Consider the following 24,529-nt stretch of genomic DNA (forward strand, 5'->3'; position numbering starts at 1 on the left):
ACCACTGCTTTAGAACAACCCGTTTGATGTTTAAATATACTTTAAAGGTTTAACAGTATATCTGACTGCCTATTAGCAATATTCTATGTGCTCAATAGGAGCTGCCAGTGGCACAGTGGGTTAAACCGCTGAGCTGCTGACCTTGCTGATTGAAAGGTCAGTGGTTCGAATCCTGAGAGTGGAGTGAGCTCCCACTGTTAGCTCCAGCTTCTGCCAACCTAGCAGTTCGAAAACATGCAAATGTGAGTATGCACCACTCCGGCAGGAAGGTAACGGCACTGCATGCAGTCATACTGGCCACATAACCTTGGAGGTGTTTACGGACAATGCCGGCTCTTCGGCTTAGAAATGGAGATGAACACCAACCCCCAGAGTTGGACATGACCAGACTTAATATCAGGGGGAAACCTTTACCTTTACCTTTATGTGTTCTATAATGTTTATTTATGGCTACTCTATGAATAGAGCATGATCTCAATATATTATTACTATTACAATTCATATTATGATTACAGCATGATTTCATATTTGTTGACTATGCTATGATACATGCATTGTTTTACCGCACTTGGTAGACTTATTATAACAGGTTATTCTTCAAAATCTATGTTGTTGTTGCTATTATTATTATTATTATTATTATTATTATTATTATTATTATTGTTGTTGTTGTTGTTGTTGTATGACACAGCAAACAAGATAGACATGCTGGATTTCGTATCACAAAATCACAAGTCGAACACTTCCCAAGTGTCTAGGACTGTGTAATGTATTTTCAGATGATGCGTGCAGATCCCAGTAGGGTGGCCTTTTGCAGTTGGCAGATCATGATTTTGTCAATCTCTATTGTTTCCAAATACCGGCTGAGATCTTTTGGCACAGCACCACCAGGACCACCTGCACTGTTTTCTGCCAGAGTCTTTGAAGTTCAGTCTTGAGGTCCTGATAGCGGCTGAGTTTTTCTTGTTGTTTTTCATCAATGAGACTGTCACCTGGGATGGCGACATCAATGATCCAAACCTTTTTCTTTTCCACAATTGTGATGTCTGGTGTGTTGTGTTCCAGAACTTTGTCAGTCTGGATTCGGAAGTCCCACAGTATCTTTGCGTGTTCATTTTTCACTACCTTTGCAGGTTTGTGATTCCGCCAGTTCTTTACTGCTGGGAGGTGGTACTTGAGGCATAAGTTCCAATGAATCATTTGGGCCACATAGTTGTGCCTCTGTTTGTAGTCTGTGTGATTTTCTTACAGCAGCTGAGGATATGATCCATGGTTTCGTCGGTTTCCTTGCACAGTCTGCATTATTATTATTATTATTATTATTATTATTATTATTATTATTATTATTATTATTATTAAAAAACCTTAATGGGTCAAAGTAAAATTGGTGAGGTAGTGCATGAGGATGTAAATTGAATTTATCTTTTGGGAATATGTTTTTCAGAATTCTCAAAGAAGCATTGTTCCTGTCTCATGGGTTTTGTAGTCCAAAAAAAAAAAAAGACAGGCAGGTGCTCTGGAAATAAGAGCATAGCAAAAGCCACCATTGGTACTGAGTAATGGCATGGGTGGAAAAGAGACTTTGTTCTTGTGAGAGATGTGAGAAAGCAGTGAATGCTGGTTTTGTTGCTTATGTTGGACTTTCTTACTCAACCAGGTGCTAAGTGTAGCAGCCCCCAGCTTTACCACCTCTGGTGTCTCTTACCAGAAATGCTATCAGATTTTCCTTTTTCATTGTCCCTTTTGAGTGGCAGCAGTTTCTTTCTGCCTCTTATTTCCTCGGTGCTCAGTGCCTGCTGAACTACTGTGAAAACTGGCATCACCCTTTGCATTGCAGGTCTTACAGCTTTGTGTGCTTTTGAAATGGTTTCTTAGTTACAGTTCCAGCTTTCTGGCTAAGAGAGATATGAAACTCTCGATAATAGTCATAAAGTCAAGGGTTCAGAAACATCTAAAGTTAAAGTAATAAACAGAGCTTGGAAACATTACTTTTAAAATTACAACTCCCAGAATCCCTGAGATTCTGATTAGGGTGCTTAACTTTCTCAGAGTTATAAAACAATTTTAGGGATATGCCATCCTTCTGTACTTCTCATATGAAGATGGTAACATGCTATGTGTACTGTAAAAAAGGCTGATGAGAGATGTAGTAGTTTTTTTTAATAATTAATCGAATAGCCAGTTTTTCGTAGAGTCATTTCCAGACCAGCAGGGCCTAACATCCTGACATAAAGATGATGCTGAAGATACAGAAACTGGTTGAATGAGGAGGGACTCCTTGGAAATTTTCTGTGTCAGGCAAAAGCATATATAGCTAATGTCCTAAATGGTTTGGATGGGGGAATTCAGTCTCAAAGCCAATATTGCTATAGTAAAGTCTCGCTTATCCAACCTTCGTTTATCCAAAGTTCTGGATTATCCAATACAATCTTCCTTCCGCCTGGATCCACAGCTGTTTCTCTAGGCAGCAAGGACTGAACTTTTTATGGATTTAATTTCTGACAATGTTGTTACTGTAAATTCATTTTATGCAAGTCTATCTTTATTTGTAGTTAGTAGCCAATGTTTTTGTAATCAATGTTTTCAATACATTGCAATGTTTTGGTGCTAAATTTGTAAATACAATAATTACTACATAATGTTACCATGTATTGAATTGCCTTGTCTGTTGATTTGTTGTAAAACATGATTCTTTGGTTCTTAATTTGTAAAATCATAATGTAATTTGACATTTAATAGGCTTTTCCCCAATCCCTCCTTATTATTCAGTATTTTTGCTTATCCAATGTTCTGCCTGCCCGTTTATGTTGGATAAGTGAGACTACTATATTACAAAACAACAGGCTAGGTTCTTTATTCAACCATATATCGATTAATATTCCTCCACACAGGCTTGTAAACCCTTGAAGACTTTGGTTTATCAAGTTGGAGTTTCAAAACTGGAGGTCAAGCCTTTTGATCCACATTTTCAAACAGTTTGCGAAAACAAAATTATCAGAGAAGGAAATGGAGATACGTTCTGAATCTGTGCTTTTTGACTGATACAGAGGGCTCTCTTTTGGTTGATCCTCTTTGAATCTGCTATGAATATGTATTCTTGTAGGGAAGAGGTTCCTGGATGAAATAGTGTACATATTATAAATATGTTCATAATGCTCCCTTAAAGCTCTTACAATAACTATGGCAGCTACATTTTCTATTTAATATGTATGAGATGCATCCTGAAAGCAATTTTAATGAAATTATGCTTATCGGAAATTACACTAACGTGTATTCACAGTACTTCAAAAGGTGGTTTTACTGAAACTAGCAAACTAAGCTCATTATTCAACTTGTTGTTTAAAAAAAGGAATGTTACTTAACCATGATATTTAGTTAAAATTGAACACAGGGAAGGAAGGGTCTAATTTAGTGCTTCATGACCATTCTAGAATTTGCTTTGAAGCAGTACTAACAGTTCTTTCAGATTATATAACACACAAAAATGGCCTAATGACTCTGTATGTAACACACACAAATGGCCTAATGATTTTGTAATATTTTTCAGAGGTGTGGAGAACAAATCTATGCAAGTGTGTTTTTAAACACTGGTGGCACAGTGTGTTCAAGCGCTGAGCTGCTGAACTTGCAGGCCAAAAGGTCCCAAGTTCAAATCCTGAGAGCGGAATGAGTGCCCGCTGTTAGCCCCAGCTCCTGCCAACCTAGCAGTTTGAAAACATGCAAATGTGAGTAGATCAATAGGTACCACTCCGGTGGGAAGGTAAAGGCACTCCATGCAGTCATGCTGGCCACATGACCTTGGAGGTGTCTATGGACAACGCCGGCTCTTCAGCTTAGAAATGGAGATGAGCACCAACCCCCAGAGTCGGTCACGACTGGACTTAACGTCAGGGGAAACCTTTACCTTTTTATGAGCATGTATGTACTTATGCAGTGATGCTTCTTTCTTCTCTCCTCTATACCTACCCCAAAATGTGCTCTGGAGGGCCCTGTAGTACTTTAGAATAAATTTTGAGATTGCAAAGGGGGTTGCAGTGAAAAGAGCAAATTGGAAACAGTTCTGTCAATGCAAGTTCCATCTATCAGTACCATCTTCATACATACTGTGTATCTTGACAAGAGATAAAATGTGAAGTATGGCATCTTCATGTCATTCAGATTCAGGTCAAATCATTGTTTCTCTTGTGAGGCTAGAGTCAAGGCCCACTTTAGTTGTATGCATGCTTCTAACACAGGCAGTTGTATTATATAAATCAAAGTCAAGGGAAAACCTAGAGAAAAGAAGCTGAACTCTTTCATGAAAATGGATGCCTTTCAAAAATTGCTATCTTCCTTTCGGTGTTTACTTCCATTGATACAAAGGAGAATTCCTTAAAAAACCCTGTTTCCCCAAAAATAAGACATCCCCTGAAAATAAGACCTAGTAGAGGTTTTGCTGAATTGCTAAATATAAGGTTTCCTCCGAAAGTAAGACCTAGCAAAGTTTTTGTTTGGAAGCATGCCTGCCAAACAGAACACCAGAGCATACAGGATTGGTTAATGTAGATTGTTGTACAAGGAAATAATGGTAGTAACAAGAAATTCTTGATAAATAGTTATGCTGGTTGTGATGACAGCTACTGTACAGTATATAATAAATGTTCATTTTTTTGTTCAACAATAAATGTAAATTCTTTTTCATGGAAAAATAAGACATCCCCTGAAAATAAGACCTAGTGCATCTTTGAAAGCGAAAATTAATATAAGACACTGTCTTTATTTTCGGGGAAACACAGTATTAGCTTCCAGGAGATGTGTTGTCCCTATGATAACATAGAAACTCCATTATTTTTATACTTGTAAACTTTGTACATGTAATGAGTATATCTTTTTTCAGTATGTGGGGTAAATACCATTATTATTCTCAACTAGACTAGACCCATCACATCAATATATTTTGGACTAACTATTGGATTTAGTCCTGTATTCCCATTTTCTCAGATTACAACTCAGTCCACTTGTTGCTATGACCCAGTCTTTGATCTAGGATAGTCGTATATGTATTATTTCCATGTTTATGAAAACCTGTCTTCTGTAGACAGTTTTATTTCTTTTGCAGCCATCTATAGATAAGAATCAATTTTTGCCATTCTTACCCTAAAGTCAGTTTCAGTAATTTGAGCATGGTTATTACCAAGTACAGTGTTCCCTCATTACTTCGCGGTTCACTTTTCATGGATTTGCTGTTTTGCGGTTTTTCAATAAACTCCAAAAGACTATAAATCATAAAAAATTACAATTTACAGCCTAAGGAAGGGAGGAAGGAGAAGCCAAAGGGAGATAAAAGGAGTCCAAGCGGCATTAGGAGGAGAAGGAGGCAATTTATCAACACACAATTGGTTGATAAAGACTCAAAATAATGTATAACTACTAAATTGATATATAAATAATAAAATAAATATAATGTCCCCACTTCGCGGATTTTCACTTATTGTGTGTGGTCCTGGAACCTGACCCCCGTGATATGTGGGGGAACACTGTACATGTTAAGACTGAAGGTGCAATAAAGATGGCACATAGAATAGATAATAAGATGCAATATAGATGGCACATAGAATAGATGATAAGAATTAGCTGAGGTGACACATGCAAAGGTGACAGTCTAGTGATTCTTTAAGCTCTTTGGAAATTGTTTAATTATTGGAGTCACTAGAGCAAAAAAAAATACCCATAGGATGCATCTACACCATAGAATTAATGCAATTTGATACCACTTTTATTGTCATGGCAGTGGAATCATAGAAGCTGAAAACTGGTGAGGCACCAGCACTCTTTAGCAGGGAAGGCTAAGGATCTTGTAAAACAACAATTCCCATCATTCCTTGGTGTACATGCATTCTTAGATAGATGGCCCTAGTTCTTGTTTTAGATTGTTAGGTTTCCTTCATTCAATTTTTTTTAAAATACAACCCCAAGATCTTCAGAATTAAAGAACCTCTTCTTATTCTAGAAATATGTTTCCTATACTTAATTCACAGTTTCATCACATAAAAGTCTATCCCTCCCCCAAGTATTCCTCGTGTTAACAGTTTAATTTAAATAAGAAAAGTTATTTTGATGTTGATATTGTTTAGAGTCAGAATCTCTTGGCAATCACCAGAGAGCCCAATTTACCTTCTGCCTGTCTCTTCTGAAGATCTTCCTCATGACTAGAGATGTCTTCATGTTATTGACCACTACACAAATATTTTTTTCCTGGTTTTCATATTAAAGCATTTGCAGGCACTGCTTTCATTGCATTTTTATCACTTCTCTAATTGTAGTAATATACATGGGCCCAGAAAAAGCGACAAAATAATACCCTTCTTACTTTCCTGGGATTTTTCTTCAATAAGAAGATGTTATTGTGGATGTCTGAAGCCTGATAAATGTATATATTCCCATATGAATGCTGACCATTTCAAATGAATTTTGTTTCATGATTCCGAAGTATTCCTGATAATGTTGACATTCACCTAAAAGTTGCCTAAATGTTATAATTAGCCATTGGTTCTAAGACATTCAGACAACTCATCTGGAAATATCAGCATTCATACCTACATATTGGTTATCCCCAAATTTAAGCACATTTTACACCACAGGCCTATGTTTGTATATTGGGTGTTATGTTCACTTAGTTCTGAGCAAGTGTTATAGGATTGTGCTATCAGTATCTGGTACACACACTGATGTAAACAAATTATTGATTAGATAGCTATTCCAGGTCTTAATTGTTTCTAATACACCCATCAAACAATCATGTACTATTAGAAAACAGATAAGCCTTAGGTCATTGACTTCATGTTTTCTTCCAAAGAGTTCAATTTCGACAAAAGCTGTTGGAAAAGCGCTTGATGGAGAAAAAAGAGGCAATTCTCAAAGAGGCTCATGAGGAAGAAGAAAGGAAGAGACGTCTTGATGCTCTTAGGCAACAGGTATCTTTTTCTCCTGTGTTTATTTTTTCCCTGTGAAATTAAAGGTACATGTTATGTAAGATTCATTCATCCCTGATCGGATTGTTAGGATATTGGCCAATGATCCCTGTCCTGTTGACCTTGATTGGTTGTAATTGTTATTTATTGTCTATTTTAATTGTATAGTTGTATTTTTAATATTCTCAATTTTTGACTATGTAATGGATGTTGTTTTTTGATTGGAAACCGCCCTGAGTCCTCTCGGGGAGATAGGGCTGTATATAAATAAAGTTTTGTTATTATTATTTATTTAATGGCAAGTGTAACATCACAATTGAGAAATAATCAGGATGTGAAAAAAGGAACAACTCCCCACAATTTCTTACTCTTCACTGTCATTCATGGTATGTGTTTTCTGTTTGTCTTGAATGGGACATCAAACGCATATACTGAATTTTTTGAATTCTAAGATGCCATCAATTGTAAGATGCACACTAATTTCAATACCACCAACAAAAAAGCTATATATAGTGTTCCCTCATTACTTCACAATTCACTTTTCATGAATTCGCTGTTTTGCGGTTTTTCAATAAACTCTAAAAATGTATTATAAATCATAAAAAATTACAATTTACAGCCTAAGGAAGGGAGGAAGGAGAAGCCAAAGGGAGAGAAAAGGAGCCCAAGCGGCATTAGGAAGAGAAGGAGGTAATTTATCAACACACAATTGGTTGATAAAGACTTAAAATAATGTATAACTACTAAAATAATATATAAATATTAAAATAAATATAGTGTTCCTACTTCGCGGATTTTCACTTATTGCGGGTGGTCCTGGAACCTAACCCCAGCAATAAGTGAGGGAACACTATAGATAGATAGATAAAGGTAAAGGTTTCCCCTGATGTTAAGTCCAGTCGTGTCCGACTTTGGGGGTTGGTGCTCATCTCCATTTCAAAGCCGAAGAGCCAGTGTTTTATTTATTTATTTATTTACAGTATTTATATTTCGCCCTTCTCACCCCGAAGGGGACTCAGGGCGTATCACATTACACATATAAGGCAAACATTCAATGCCTTTAACATAGAACAAAGACAAGACAGGCTCTGAGCTGGCCTCGAACTCATGACCTCTTGGTCATAGTAATTTGTTGCAGCTGGCTGCAGCCACCTGGCTGCTCACCAGCCTGCGCCACAGCCCGGGCGTTGTCTGTAAACACCTCCAAGGTCATGTGGCCGGCATGACTGCATGGAACCCTGTTAGATAGATAGATGGAAGACCACAATTATGTTCATCTTTGAATCAAAGGATTACAGTATTAATATATATGCATATGTTTGTATTTAATAGGAGCCCCGGTGGTGAAGTGCGTTAAAGCACTGAGCTGGAGACCAAAAGGTCCCTGGATCAAACCCCGGGAGCGGCGTGAGCAGCCGCTGTTAGCTCCAGCTCCTGCCAACCTAGCAGTTCGAAAACATGCCAATGTGAGTAGATCAATAGGTACCGCTCCGGCGGGAAGGTAACGGGGATCCATGCAGTCGTGCCGGCCACATGACCTTGGAGGTGTCTACGGACAACGCCTGCTCTTCAGCTTAGAAATGGAGATGAGCACCAACCCCCAGAGTCAGACATGACTGGACTTAACGTCAGGGGAAAGCTTTACCTTTACCTTGTATTTAATGTAGATTTTGCATGAAAAGGCTAGCCATCAAGCTAAACAACAACAGGTCTTCTTCTTCATCTCCACTCAATCCGGGGGGGGGGGGGGGGGGCTACCTAGTCAAGCACACAGAAAGATATCTTTCTCCACACCCGTTATTGAGCCAATTTGTGGATCACTTTTTCCATCTCCCAGTCCAACCAGAAGATTGTGGAGCCCCCAGATGGCGTAGTGGACTAAGTGACTTGAAGGTTGGGTTGCTGACCTGAAAGCTGCCAGGTTCGAATCCCACCTGGGGAGAGTGTGGATGAGCTCCCTCTATCAGCTCCAGCTCCATGCGGGGACATGAGAGAAGCCTCCCACAAGGATGGTAAAAACATCAAAACATCCGGGCGTCCCCTGGGCAATGTCCTTGCAGACGGCCAATTCTCTCACTCCAGAAGCAACTCCGGTTGCTCCTGACACACACACAAAAAAAACCCCAGAAGATTAAAGTTGGATATTTCATGGCCCTCTAGATTTTGTTAGAGTGCAACTCTAGCCAGTAGCCAACATAACTTAATGGTGAAGGACAATAAGGGTTGCAGTGGAGCAACATCTGTAGGAACACAAGCTACCCTCCACCTGATCAAGCACTTTGCCCTCCTTCATTTGCAGTTACCTTTTGACCTCATTCCCAGCAGCTGGTTCAAAAGGACATGTTCATCTTTATTGAGAAAATTAATTTGTTTACTCCATATTTCTCTTCTTTGAATCCATTGCAGCATATGCATACACACTGTAGCACAATGTATTTTCTCATTTCTTTTTGCTCCCCAGTGTGCAATACTGCACTATTCATTTTGGGTATACTATAGTGATGACACCAAGGTAAAGTGGTATTTCTCTTCCATGCCAGATTTTAAATCAGCAATTGGCAGAAGGCTACATTTCTATAAAAACACATTCCTTTGTTCAGAGTATGGTCAGAGTTCAATGTCTCATGATCCAATTCTAGGAATGTTTCTCAGAAGTAAGCTCTATTTTTTATGAGTGAAATCTTCTTCCAAAGGCATCTCTATGAAATGTAGTCATATTAATTTTGGTGGTCAGTTCTTATATTCAAAGCTATGTAAACCAGGGGAAACGAGGTGGGCAAAGATGCTACATTTGTTTTGTTGAAGTCATAGAATCATAGAATCATAGAATCATAGAATAGTAGAGTTGGAAGAGACCACATGGGCCATCTAGTCCAACCCCCTGCTAAGAAGCAGGAAATCGCATTCAAAGCACCCCCGACAGATGGCCATCCAGCCTCTGCTTAAAAGCCTCCAAGGAAGGAGCGTCCACCACGGCCCCGGGGAGAGAGTTCCACTGTCGAACAGCTCTCACAGTGAGGAAGCTCTTCCTGATGTTCAAGTGGAATCTCCTTTCCTGTAGTTTGAAGCCATTGTTCCGTGTCCTAGTCTGCAGGGCAGCAGAAAACAAGCTTGCTCCCTCTTCCCTATGACTTCCCTTCACATATTTGTACATGGCTATCATGTCTCCTCTCAGCCTTCTCTTCTGCAGGCTAAACATGCCCAGCTCTTTAAGCCGCTCCTCATAGGGCTTGTTCTCCAGACCCTTAATCATTTTAGTCGCCCTCCTCTGGACGCTTTCCAGCTTGTCAACATCTCCCTTCAACTGTGGTGCCCAAAATTGGACACAGTATTCCAGGTGTGGTCTGACCAAGGCAGAATAGAGGGGGAGCATAACTTCCCTGGATCTAGACGCTATTCCCCTATTGATGCAGGCCAGAATCCCATTGGCTTTTTTAGCAGCCGCATCACATTGTTGGCTCATGTTTAACTTGTTGTCCACGAGGACTCCAAGGTCTTTTTCGCACACACTGCTGTCAAGCCAGGCGTCCCCCATTCTGTATCTTTGATTTCCATTTTTTCTGCCGAAGTGAAGTATCTTGCATTTGTCCCTGTTGAACTTCATTTTGTTAGTTTTGGCCCATCTCTCTAGTCTGTCAAGATCGTTTTGAATTCTGCTCCTGTCTTCTGGAGTGTTAGCTATCCCTCCCAGTTTTGTGTTGTCTGCAAACTTGATGATCGTGCCTTCTAACCCGATCATCAAGTTTGCAGACGACAGTCAGTCTGTAGTTGGCGATGTTTTGTGGAAAAGAGTGTTATACTCAGCACACCTGTTGTCTTGAATATGCGCCAAATACTCAGTTTCATTATGTATAAACTTAATAAACAGAAATCAGCAAGAAAGCTGTTATAAATGTTATAAGAGGTGTAGACTGTAGTGGTACTTAGTAAGATTTCTGTAGCTTGGGGGTCTTAAAATAGCTTATATTAATGGGACCTGAACTGGCCAGGCTCATTTGCTGCTTGTCAGTTTGTTTTCTTTGTGAGATTTCTTTTGGGTTGTGTTGCTATAAATGAGTTAGACCTAAGTTCTACAGTTCAAAAACTGAGGTTTATTGCATTTACACAAGTCAATAAGTGTATACAGTGCCTCCTTTGTTCTTCCTGCCCTAAAATGACGATACTCTTTCTTCATTTGTCAAAGGTAGTTTCCAATGGATTTTTTAAGCTCAAAGTTCATTTGACAGTTGCCTCATTGCTTTGAAAATAAATCTGCTGGAACAATGTTCTATGTTGATCAGAACTTCTGGGTGTTATTTTTTCATCCAGATCTGAACTCAGTTCTTATATTCAAAGTATAGTGGCCACATTGTTCCAGAATACAATGTGTGTGTGTGTGTGTGTGTGTGTGTGTGTGTGTGTGTGTATGTATATATATATATATATAGTTATTTGGCTTTAACTTGTAATTGCCATTTACTTATAAATCATGATTTAGCTGTTTTTAGATTTCAGATTTTTTTTCATCAGGCCCAGCCAAGCCCATTGGGAGTCCTGGAATGCCACAATTGTTATTACTATCTTGGAAAGAACTTTTCCATAAGCTGTCTGCATCAGTTCTTACAAAGCCAGCTAACACTTTGTGGACTATATGATGCTTCATACATTCTGGTGAAAATAATGGAGAGGTTATTAATCTCCATTGGCTGCCAGGACATTTAGAGTGTAGATCTTTGTTAATTGTAAGCTGTTCGACAGTGCAACTCTCTCCCCCGGGCTGTGGTGGAGGCTCCTTCTTTGGATGTTTCTAAGCAGAGGCTGGATGGCCATCTGTCGGGGGTGCTTTGAATGCAATTTCCTGCTTCTTAGCGGGGGGTTGGACTGGATGGCCCATGAGGTCTCTTCCAACTCTACTATTCTATGATTCTATGATTCTATGATTTGTATTCGCATGGCAAGACAGAAATATTTTCCTCCTTCTAGCTTAGAATAACATTTTTTAATTTTATTATTATTGTTGTTGTTGTTGAATTTCTTTGCTGCAAAAATTTTGTTTGCAAAACAAAGTCATACATGGTATGAAACAACTCTTTTCTTGCCCAACCTGCTTTTTCAGAAAACTACCTCAATATAAATTTATATTTCAAATTTGCAGTAATTATTCATATCAGCAATCCATTGATGTGGTGTTGGTTGTAATTAAACTATGACTTTGCTGTTTGTATCTCCTTCCCTTGTAAAATGTCCGAATGATCATATCTACCATGTTGATGTAGTGATGTGCTTACCTATTGGAGCAAATAAAGACATTCTCTTATCTATGTCTTAAAACCAGTCAAAAAGTGGCTGAAGGGAAAAGCCACATACAAGCTGCTCTCTGGCTCAGTCATCAGTATTTTTTCTTGCATTAGTCACTTGATTAGATATGTCAGCAACTGTGCTGCACTTCAGATTGATTTATACTCAGGGCTGTTGCTAGTTTTCTTTCTCCCTAAGCGCCATTACCATATGTCTACATATATTGAATGACAAGACATTGCGCAGTGTGAAAAAACTGCGTGGATAACTTGGTATATAACACATCCCAAGGAAAAGAGAAACTGTGCTGGTGGTTGAGTAGATGCAGAGATATCTAGGATCAGTTTCCATCAGTGGTTCCTTATCTTTGGGCTCCAGTCACCCTATTTTGGGATTGTTTGCAATGTCACAGATACTCTCATAAAACAGCTTCCATGGATGAGCACTTCCCTAGTCACAAAATCCTAGCTATCATGCCTGTGACCCCATTTCCCAAAGCCAGACTTTCTGAGGCTGAAGAATCTTCAGTGGAAAGCAAATATGTAGCCTGAACTTCAAAACACAAATTGCTTTTTAAGAATATTATCTCCAATTCATAAAACATAGCAGAGATCTTTGCACATCCATAAATCTTCTTTCAAGCAGCTGTGAGTGTAGTTTTTCCAGATACATAATGATGGAAGGAATTTTTGGCACACAAGAGGAAGTAAAAACAAGGAATTCTTTACAAATAATTTATTGCAAACACATGTTGTAGAATATTTGAACAGTGATACCCCTGACATTCAGGTGAATCTATGCAGAAGGGATAAATAAAAGCATTCACTCATTGTTGAAACAAACTAGGATTATGAATAGGCAGATGGTTAAGTAGATGGGAAATTAGCTTACTTGTTCACTTTTTGACCAGCTTTTCCATGCCATGGCTGAATTATCTACAGCAGGGGTTCTTATTTTTTTCCCCACTTGAGACCCCCTTTGGCCTGAGAATTTTTTACATGACCATAGGTATGTAGTATATAAAATAGATTTATCAAACCAAACATTTACAGATGACAAATCAGCATTTACAAGGCTTGCTAAACAGGCTGATTTTTCTTTTTATGATGCGTACAGCTGTTGTAGGAGCAGAGCCGGCCCTAGGTATTTTTCAGGTGTAGGCGAACAGAATTTTGGCGCCCCCCCCCCCCCCAAACCAATCACTGAAAAATAAAAACGTTGGATAAGCTAAAATGTTGGATAATAAGGAGGGATTAAGGGAAAGCCTATTAAACATCAAATTACATTAAGATTTTACAAACTAAGCACCAAAACATCATGTTTTACAACAAATCAACAGAAAAAGCAGTCTCGACTGCGCCCCTGTATGTTTTGCGCCACAGGTGACTGCCTAATTCGCCTCATTGTTGGACCGCCTCTGTGTAGGAGCCCCGGTGGCAAAGTGCGTTAAAGCTCTGAGCTGCTGAACTTGCAGACCGAAAGGTCCCAGGTTCAAATCCCGGGAGCGGCTTGAGCACCCGCTGTTAGCTCCAGCTCCTGCCAACCTAGCAGTTCAAAAACATGCAAATGTGAGTAGATCAATAGGTACCGCTCCGGCGGGAAGGTAACGGTGCTCCATGCAGCCATGCCGACCACATGACCTTGGAAGTGTCTACGGACAACGCCGGCTATTTGGCTTAGAAAAGGAGATGAGCACCAACCCCCAGAGTCAGACATGATTGGACTTAACGTCAGGAGAAACCTTTACCTTTTTTTACAGCTGTTGTACTGTTGCCCAATTTTTTGTTACCACTAGGCTGTTGTACTGTTGCCCAATTTTTGTGACCCCAACATTGAGCTGCTAAGGGGACCCCATTTGGGGTTGGGACCCACATTTTAAGAAGCAGTAATCTATAGCACTATACCAAACTTGTACTTTCCAGATGCTGTGGACTACGACTCATATCGTCCTTTGTTAGTATGGTGGATGATGATTAATGTAATCAAATCGAATATATCTGTCATTCAGATTCAGTACACTTGAAACCCCCAGACTAAAGAAAGTTGAAATTTAATCATCGTATGGCATTCTTAGTTGCCATTTATCTAATTTTTGGTACATCTTTATTTGATATGAGGAATTTTCCAGAAAGTTGCTTCCTGCAAATGCCCAGTTTTGTGACCCAACTGGCATTCCAAGTGCTGTCTAAAGGAAATCATGAAAAATCGGGCTGTGGTGCAGGCTGTTTAGTAGCCAGCTGCAATAAATCACTCTGACCAAGAGGTCATGAGTTTGAGGTCAGCCCGTGGTGGAATGAGCACTCCACCATTAAAATAAAGTAAATAGCCCCTGCTCGTTGCCGACCTAAGCAACCCGAAAGATAGTTGCATCTATCAAGTAGGAAATTTAGGTACCACTTATATGTGGGGAGGCTAATTTAATTAATTAATGACACCCTAAAAAATCATCCAGCAAGTGTTTGGAATTAGGAAGTTGCCGTCGCAGTGGATGATGAAGCAGCTGCTCCCCTGTGGCCGGAATTGAGCATACCCTCAGGAAGCTGGAGAAGTTTAAATTGCCTCTATGTCTGTCTCTGTTCTATGTGTATATGGCATTGAATGTTTGCTAATTATGTGTATATTGTGATCTGCCCTGAGTCCCCTTCGGGGTGAGAAGGGCGGAATATAAATACTGTAAATAAATAAATAAATCCTGATATATCCATATCCTCTATGCCAGTGGTTCTCAACCTGGGGTCCCCAGATGTTTTTGGCCTACAACTCCCAGAAATCCCAGCCAGTTTACCAGCTGTTAGGATTTCTGGGAGTTGAAGGCCAAAAACATCTGGGGACCCCAGGTTGAGAACTACTGCTGTATGCTTTGTTTAGAATGCCAACCACATGAAAAGAACTGCCAGTACTGGCCTTTGCCGAAGCCAGCTGATGCCAGGGTTCTGTCTGGATGAGGGGTTGATCGTAAAGCTGGATCACGTAACAAATGCCTATTATTTCCATCTCTGTCTTAGGTTGCTATTGTTGCAGAGTTTGATCCTGCTCGGATGATGGCTGACACAGTGGCATCTAAAGCTCGGATGGGCATTGGAGTAGAAGAAGATTTTTTCCTACAGAAGCCTCTCTTTGAGCTGCATACATTCAGTGCTGAGCAGGTACTTCATCATTTGCTGCAGAGTGTTTGCACCCAAGGCCAAAGAAAGCAATTAAGCTTTGGGTGAAAAGCATGTGGGAGGTATATGGAGATCTGCAAAGAAAAAAACTCTCTCTTCCTCCCATTCTGGTGAGACTGTGCTGGGTTAGGCACAGTGCCAACTCCTCTGAGCAAAGAAGTTCAATTCAGCCAGTGGTGAGAGTTTTCCCATGAAATCACATAACCCTTTAAGCTCCACACCTCATTATAGATGAGCCTAAGCACAGGCGACTGTAGCAAATGCAGCCTTCTTGTGTCCACACTTATTTTACTTTCCTCTACTGTCTCCTTTTTGTTAAACACTTGGAGAGCTATTTGCTTTCGGATCTGAACGATTTGCCCAAATTTTCTTCCTACATTGAATCTCTCTTTCCAAAAGTTATATTTGTTGCTAAAGAGAAGACCTAACAAATTCTAGGCAAACAGGGTTTCCTTCAGATTTTTTTTAATATGGGAAAGATTTGTGTGAAAAATAGGCTGTGCTTCAGTTAAGGCAATGGATTTATTTATATTCTCTTTCCCTGAAAGTTGTTTCAACCAGTATAGCAACATATTGACATGCTAGACGTAGAATCATAGAATTGAAAGAGACCACAAGAACCATCCAGTGCAATGTCCTGCCATGCACGAAAGCACAACTAAAGCACTTCTCACAGATGGCCATTCAGCCTCTATTTAAATTTCTGGTGGCCACTAGCATTGGGTTAACCTGTGCAGTTGGATGTGGCAAATAGAGCCGTATTATGGCAAAGGGAAGCCAGCATCTTAAACTTGAACTGTCATCACATGTGAGCCAGCCAAATTCTCTCAATACTTTTGGTTTAATATCTAGACTCTAGGACAAGGAAGAGTGGAAGTTCCCAGTGTGGTATCTACCTAAGTTGCTAACCTTGCTGCTTGTTAGCCTAGTATAGAGATAGCAACATGCTAGCTCTCTAGGTTTTTTAGGCCATACAGTAGTTCTAATTAGCTGGCTGTGACATATGGAAGTCTTAGTCCAGGCTGACACAATTTTTCCTCAGATAGGCCTTTCTGGGGCTTGAGATCCTTTTTTCAGCTCCCTCAACGCCACAGGTATGTCTGGTATGGTTCACCCATGGCTGTTTGTAGGCTTTGGAAATCCCTTCCTCCAGAGACTAGAATATGCCCTCCCTTGCTGTTTTTTCATTGACTGGAAAATACTTTTTTTTATTTTATTCTGACAGGCATTTAGAACTGAAGGTTCTTTTTTAACAAAAAGGCTTTAGAGAGTGCTGTATTGTTTCTACAGAACTGTTTTTAACTGCCTTTTACCACCTTTATGTGTGCGTTTTAATGTTGTGAACAGTTCAATTTTACTTTAATGTTGACTTTTATACGTTTATAGCTATATTGTACTTGTTTTCAATTACGACTTACTTCTGTACATCGTTGCCATTGTTCCTGCTGTCATGTCTGAGTCTATCGCAGCCACTTTGGCAGCTGCACACTTGTCTGCACAGGGTCATTGCAGTAGTCCAAAACAGTGGCAAGGGCATAACAGGATGAAGGGTTGCAGGTAGAAACAATTTCCAAAGCACTTCAGTTTGAGATTTAATTATGGCATTTTAGCATTGTAAATTTATTTACCAATGCCCATTACAATTTGGGAAGGGGGGAGGAAAATTTTGGTTTTGATTTTGATTTGTTAGCATTTTTTTGCACATTTGAAGGGTCAGCACAGCCTGTGGAGTATCTTGGGCAGAAAACTACCTTCCTCAGATCTAGCTTATTCTGCTAATATAAGTGGGGATTCTACTGAATTGGTTTCCATGCTCCAGGGTCCCTTTCATGCTATCCAAGAAATCCAAGCCAACTTACTGACTGGTAGGAATTGTGGGAATTGAAGTCCAAAACACCTGGAAGGCCAAAGTTTGCCATTGCCTTGGCTTATGACAACCCTATGAACAAAAGACATCCAGGACACCCTGAGTCCATTCACCCTACACAGTATGTTTGCATTATAATTGCAATGGTTCTTTGGCTGAGGATTTTAAAGACTATTTCCTAAACTACTAATACCAGGATTTACTCACTTAATAGATTGGTATTTTAAATATTTTTAAATGTATGATGTTGCAGTCTGTGAAGTGTATTCCAAGATACTGGTCGAGCAAACTTTATCTGGAATTTTGAAGACCAAAATATTCCAAAATACAAAATTGTCTACATGGGTGGCTGGGATAGTAGTAGTTGTAAATTAGCCTGAGACTGATGGGTTCACTGATGTTTTAGAAAGTAGGATTGCCTGTAGGATTTCTGGGGGCACGAAGTGATAAAGATTTAAGTCAAGGGAATGATGTTTCTTTCTATGAGAAAGCTGACTGTGAAAGTGCAGGCCTTCAAGGTCAGGCCAAGCAGCCAGAGACATTAGATAAGGCAGAGTTGAGTGGGGAATTAAATGATACCGAAGCACCTGGAGATATGGAAGATCAGAGCAGACAATAGACATCACAGGGCAGAGAGTTTGTGTGGGAAAGCTGGGGAGAGATTTCAGGGAAGACGAAATGCTTTCATGGACGGCTTTTAATTGGCTGATTGTTTACTTTCAAGTTTGTTCAGGCAATGTAGCATTTGGAGTATGAAGCTAGGCCTGAGTTCCTGTTCCATGTTTTAAGTTAAGCCTTTGGTTTTGGGATTCAAGTGTATTGGAAGTTTCTATGTTTCTGTGGTTATATTCATGATCAAGTTTTTCTAAGGATACCTTTTGCTTGTGAACTTAAGCTGTTTGTGTAATCCTGGATTGTATTACCTTTTAATCTGTTTGAGACATTTGGACTCATGTTGGATTATTGCTTATTGCTAAACCTTTTTTGGATATACTTCGTCTTTCTCTATTTCTGATTTTTTCCTATAATTTTGATATTTTTTACAATAAACTGTTTGCTTATATTCTGGACTCTTCCATGGTACTATGATCATAGGAGTTTCCAGCCCTGGGGTGCAACAGAGGTATTTTTTACTTTCTGATGGTTTAGTGTACATTAACTCTGTCTCATGCCCCAAATTATTTAAAATATCATTTATAAAATTACCTTTTGACTATGTGTATAAGAAGGTTATGAAATATAAATAATTTTTGTGCTTAGACTTGGGTCCCATCTCCAAGTTATCTCACTAAGGGCTTCATCACACTAGAGTTTGGATCCAGTTTAAATCCAGTTTAAATCCACTTTAGGGAAAGGCCTTTTAACAGCTTGGCCAGACAGGCCCTCACCAAACTACAACCCCAGAATTCTGCAGGAGGCAGAAACCGGATTTAAAGTGGATAAATGCTCAAATGTGATGAGGCCTCAACATTTATAAAAAAAATATTACAATTCAAAAATCTGGGGGAGAGGAAATCCTGGTCCCAAGCATTTCAAATAAAGGATACTCAACCTGTATGTGGTTTGATTTGTGAATTGTGTCTTTGTTTTTATACATTAATATCTCTTTCTCCCCAACAGATTATTTCTGATCCCCGCATCCGGGTGGAAATTGCTCTGCGAGAAGCTGGACTTCATAGGACACTTTATGCTCAAGAGCTTTTACCTAAAATCCATCCACCCAGACTTCCAAGAAGAGATATGGCTTCCACGGTCTTTAAACTGTAGAGCTGCAAATTAAACATATGAGTTAAAATGAGATAGTTTCTTTACCAAGCCTTAAATAAACCATTTAAGTCAGGAAATAAGTTGAATACTGAGTTATGGAGGGTTTTAAAAAACAACAACTAAAATTGCATCAGAAAAAAGTATCAGCTGGGAAAGCTCAGTCGACCATTTATTTGACACTCCCACACAATCTTCAGCATTGCCTTGTTATTGCATATTCTTGGTAAAATGGTCTGCTGGAGCTGCAGTCTAATTATCTGAGGTGAAATCATCCTTTTAGATGAAAATCTGCACAAAAAAAGAAGGAAGGAAGGATGGAGAGAGGAAAGAAAAGAGTGAAATGGAGAAACTGAAACTGCTGGATGCAGTCATCCACTTGGGGAATGCACCTAATTATTTCCATTAAGGTTAGAGAGCCAGAGTAGTGTACTGAATGGAATGCCAGATTTGAACTGGAAAAGCCTGGTTCAATTCCGCAGTCACGCACAAAGCTCACCAGCTAACCTTGAACCAGTTTCTCAAGCTCAGAGAGGAGGAACGGAAATATCACTGGTTCTGATTTATATATATGTACCTTTGTATGCAACCTTTTGACATCTTTCCCCTCTTTTTCCTCCATTGCTTAGGCATCTTTCCTCTTGCCTGCCTGTCCTTCGCATTTGTACGTAAAGGTAAAGGTTTTCCCCTGACATTAAGTCTAGTCATGTCTGACTCTGGGGGATGGTGCCCATCTCCATTTCTAAGCCAAAGAGCTGGTGTTGTCCGTAGATGCCTTCAAGGTCATGTGGCTGGCATAACTGCGTGACTACTGATCTACTCACATTTGCATGTTTTTGAACTGCTAGGTTAGCAGAAGCTGGGACTAATAGCAGAAGCTCACCCTGCTCCCCAGATTTGAACTGCCAATCTTTCAGTCAGCAAGTTCAGGTTTAACCCGCTTCACCACCCGGGGTTCCTAGCATCTGTAGACATTCAAATAGAAATTCTCTTTATTTTCTAGGTGGAGGCAAGAGACAATTAGATCTTTAGTAGATCATATCTCTTACAGATAGACTGTGCGTATAATATAATTCTTGCCAATCAAAAATATTTCTAAAATGGCTTGTAGGACCTGCTTGGTTGAATCCCATGTTCTTTTCGTTGCAAGTTCTTTTGCTTGATTTTTTAAAAAAAAAACCAAGCCAGCCTTATTAATATGAGCTACTATTGCTTGATTATTATTATAAATGGAAATAGAAGCTTTCTCTACTTGTAAAAGCCAATTTGATTCATCATGTTTACTGCAAACCAATCACCCAAACAATTCCATTTTGCAAATTAGCCCTTGAGAATAAATTGCAAAATTAGAAAGAGCATTTCAGCTATGGCGGTCTTTATTATGGAGCAGCCAAAACCAAAAAAACAAAAACAAAAACCCCACCTCACAACAAAACCCACCATCCTGTTTGTTCTGCTAGATTAAAGTGAACTTGATAAGTCTTTCATTTTATAACACGGGTAGCATTCCTAGACTGTATGCAGCATGCATATGAAATATATGTAAACAAGATACATCAGATCTGTCCCTTGCCAATTAGCCACAGTTCAAACAATTTATCTCTGGAATTGAGAACTGGGTGGAGGTTCCAGCTTAGCAGCCATGCACGCAAAAGGAAGAAATCAGAGATATATGTTAGAATGGGACTCTATGTGACAGCTTTCTTTTTGATGCAGCGTTTCTAAATTTTGCAGTCTCATAAAGGGATCGAAAAAGAAAGAAAGAGGGAAGGAGGAATAAATTGTAGACTGCAACACTGGCACATTTCAAATGTCAGTCCCAGCCCTACCATTTTCTCCGAGGATTCAATTGTAGCTGAGAGGCACAACCCTGCAGGTCTCAGCAGGGTTTAATCATAGTTAAACAGATGTGATGACTGAACATGATTTGTCCTGGTTTGTGCTGACAGCCAAGTCCTGGTCAATAGCGTGTCATTTAACTCAGTCGTTCATAGTCATTCTCTGACTTGCGCGTTCCCCACAATATATGAAAACTCTGCGGGAAATTTTGGGATAGAAATGTGTTCTGACAAGAAAGTTCCTCTCTTACAGCTTGCAAAACTAGAGGGAAAAATACCCTTCTTAAGAAACACAAGCTATGTCCCAGACATAATTTCAGGTTTCAGAAGTAATTGCTCAAGCCTCTTTGGTGCTTTGTTTATTTTGCACTCATGTAAAGTGGCAGTATACATGGAATATAAAGAACTGGGGGAAAGAAGGCTTCAAGATAGGGAACACTGTGAATCGTGCAACAATAGACAAATACCAAAATGCCTGTGTTCTCTCTTTCTCAGTACATATTTATTGAAGTACGTGTGAAATGAACTCTGATGAAATAAACAGCCTTGTACCCGTTTGGGTGCCCCAAATATATGACCTATCCCCTATTATTCTAGTTAATCCTAGCTGCGGTGGCATGTGGATGTTAAAGCAACTGCTGAGTTAGGTTAGGCTTGGGCAGGATCGTGTGACTCATACCAATGATAATGCCCAGAAGCAGTGAATAAACACAGACAGAATGTTTCCAGTCAGTCGCCATCATTCAGGAATCTGTCGCTATAATTTTGACAGAAGAATAGCCCCTGGAGCTCAGGAGAGGGGGGTTGAAAGAGGTAACTTGCCGAGTCCAATTAAAAAAGCTTTGTAAGCTTTTTTTCCTTCTGGTTTGTTCTTATTTTGTTTTATTTCTTTCCCCCTTTCAGTGTGGCAACCAGTTGGTAGAATGAGCAGGCAGCCTATCTTTCCACAGGGATTTTCTAGGACAGTGGAGGGTAACCACTTTGGATCTGTCATGACCCGGAGGATTGGCGCTCATTTGCAAAGCTGAGTTGAATGCAATTAGCATGATTTACATATACTTCCCATGTTGATGTGAAACTACAGATGGTGGGTGTTTTGCAGTGGACCAATTCAGAAGGAGCTGAATCAGGCTTAGTTGCACTGACTAAGCACTGCTTTTCATGTGATATTTTTATGCATCTTTGAAATGGAAATCTATGCATCATTCAAGCTATGCATACCTAACAGCTGCTGGCTGTATGTCCCTGATCTATGTAACAAAAAGATAAAGGGTCAAAATGTTGGTTCAAAATGCCATTTTAACATTAATAATAATAATAATAATAATAATAATAATAATAATAATAATAATAGGATTGTTGTATGTTTTCTGGGCTGTATGGCCATGTTCCAGAAGTATTCTCTCCTGACGTTTCGCCCACATCTATGGCAGGCATCCTCAGAGGTTGTGAGGTAATGAGGTTGCGACATATCTCACAACCTCTGTGGATGCCTGCCATAAATGTGGGCGAAACATCAGGAGAGAATACTTCTGGAACATGGCCATACAGCCCGGAAAACATAAAACAACCCTGTGATCCTGGCCATGAAAGCCTTCAACAACACAATAATAATAATAGTATAAATAGTAGTAATAATTTTATTTCTTCTCTGCCTCTCCCCAGCAGGTTGTCCACATCAACAGTACTCACCAATTGAAACTGATCGAGTGTAATCCAGTGCAGGCTGAGCATCCTTTATCCAAAATACTTGGGACCAGAAATGTTGCACACTGTGGAATTTTGGGAATTTTGAAATACAGTGGAGTCTCGCTTATCCAACATAAATGGGCCAGCAGAACATTGGATAAGCAAAAATGTTGGATAATAAGAAGGGATTAAGGAAAAGCCTATTAAATGTCAAATTACGTTATGATTTTACAAATTAAACACCAAAGCATCACATTTTACAACAAATCAAAGAAAAAAGCAGTTCAATACACAGTAACGTCATGTGGTAATTACTGTATTTACTAATTTAGCACCAAAATATCACAATGTATTGAAAATATTGTCTTCAAAAACATTGATTACTAAAATTGAATAATACCGAATGTTGGATAAGTGAAGGTTGGATAAGCGAGACTCTACTGTACTTGTATATACATATCTTGGAGATGGGACCAAAGTCTAAAGATTAAATTCATTTATGTTTCATATACACTTTAAACACATCATCTGAAGTTATTTTTACATCCAGAGGGAATATTTTTAGTTATTTTGTACATGAAACAAAGTTTGTGTACAACGAACTACCAATTAATATTTCTGCCACCCATATAAACATTTCTAGATTTGGGAGGATTTCTGAATTCCAGAAAACACAAACTGTATTTTGTATCAGCTACATTCCACTTAATCACATTTACTAAATTTCACTGAGTGCTACACTTAAAATGTGAGAAGCCGCTGTGCTCATCACATTAGTTTGGCTTCAAGTGTAGGTGAGAGCATTCTTTGTGTATTTTATGTGTGGGGTCCAGCATTCTTTGAAAATATTTCAGGAGATGGTGGGGAACTGGGTTATTTCAAATGATCCAGATGTTTGGCCAATTCTGTACTGTGATGGCATTCGTTGCTCCCAGGTTTAAAATGAAACGTTTCTCCAATTTGTGGGAGGGGAAATTGTGAGAGGAACCAAAAGTACCCTTGTTAGGGAAAGTTGCTCACTGAGTTTTTACTTTAAATGCCAGTATTAATATTATGATGCCATGTCTCCATGCTGTGCAGTCCTGGGTGTCATAGTTTTCCAAGGTTCATACGCTTCTCTTCGTGCATTTACAATATGGAATGAATGCCCTTGCACCCCACTTTAAATACCATAGTTCCATACTATGCGGTCCATAGTTTTCCAAGGTCCATACCCTTCTCTAGGTGCATCTACACTGGAAAATAAATGCAGTTGGGACCCATTTTAAATGCTATTATTATTATTATTATTATTATTATTATTATTATTATTATTATTATTGCACCTCACTTTAAATGCCATGGCTCCTTGGAATGGAATCATCCTGGGAGTTATAGTTTCCAAAGGTCCATACTCTTCTCTGGGTGCATCTACACTGTGGCATGAATGCAGTTGGACCTTACTTTAAATGCCATGTTTCCATGACATAGTCTTGGGAATTGCAGTTTCCCAAAGTCCATGAACCTTCTCTGGGTGCATCTACACTGTGAAATGAAGGCAGCTGGACCTTACTTTAAATACCATAGCTCCATACTATGCAGTCCTGGGAGTCATAGTAAAATTAATGCAATTTCACAGTGCTTTAACTGCCATTGCTCGATGTTACGGAATTATGAGAACTGTAGTGTTAAATGGCCTTTACTCTTCTCTGCCAAATAGTGCTATCCTTTCACTGTAGAGCTAGTTTGCTCTGTTCCACAAATTGCTAAAAATGAAAATAAAATAGTACTTCCGCATAGTAGTTGGTTTCTTGCTCTTCGTATTCTTAGTGGCTTTTCCACTGAAACATACACATTTATTTATCCATCATACTTCATTCAATTCTGAAAGACGGTTGTATTGCCAAGCTCTGGTGGAATTGCCTATCAGTTTGTCATAATGAGTTTGAGTTAAAGAATTGTGGAAATGGAAACTGAACCTGCACGTTGACATGCAAAGGT

At 39.3% G+C, this 24,529-nt stretch overlaps 1 protein-coding gene across 7 annotated transcripts in view; it reads left to right on the forward strand.

The window, feature by feature from the left end:
• The window catches only part of ccdc148 (coiled-coil domain containing 148), a 194,636-nt gene extending 170,306 nt beyond the window's left edge, over window positions 1–24,330 (forward strand). For 3 of the 7 annotated variants that reach the window (XM_062965431.1, XM_062965413.1, XM_062965423.1), the window contains 3 exons: window positions 6,836–6,953; window positions 15,233–15,373; window positions 18,879–24,330. In XM_062965431.1, the coding sequence (XP_062821501.1) occupies window positions 6,836–6,953; window positions 15,233–15,373; window positions 18,879–19,025 (406 nt within the window). In that variant the 3' untranslated portion in view covers window positions 19,026–24,330. Of the gene's footprint in view, window positions 1–6,835; window positions 6,954–15,232; window positions 15,374–17,210; window positions 17,380–18,878 lie in introns of all 7 variants that reach the window. The other 4 variants (XR_010001326.1, XR_507326.3, XR_010001327.1 and 1 more) reach the window with 4 other exon arrangements.
• Window positions 24,331–24,529: the final 199 nt, after the last annotated feature.

This window comes from Anolis carolinensis, chromosome 1 (assembly GCF_035594765.1).
Source record: "Anolis carolinensis isolate JA03-04 chromosome 1, rAnoCar3.1.pri, whole genome shotgun sequence".
NCBI lineage: Eukaryota > Metazoa > Chordata > Lepidosauria > Squamata > Dactyloidae > Anolis > Anolis carolinensis.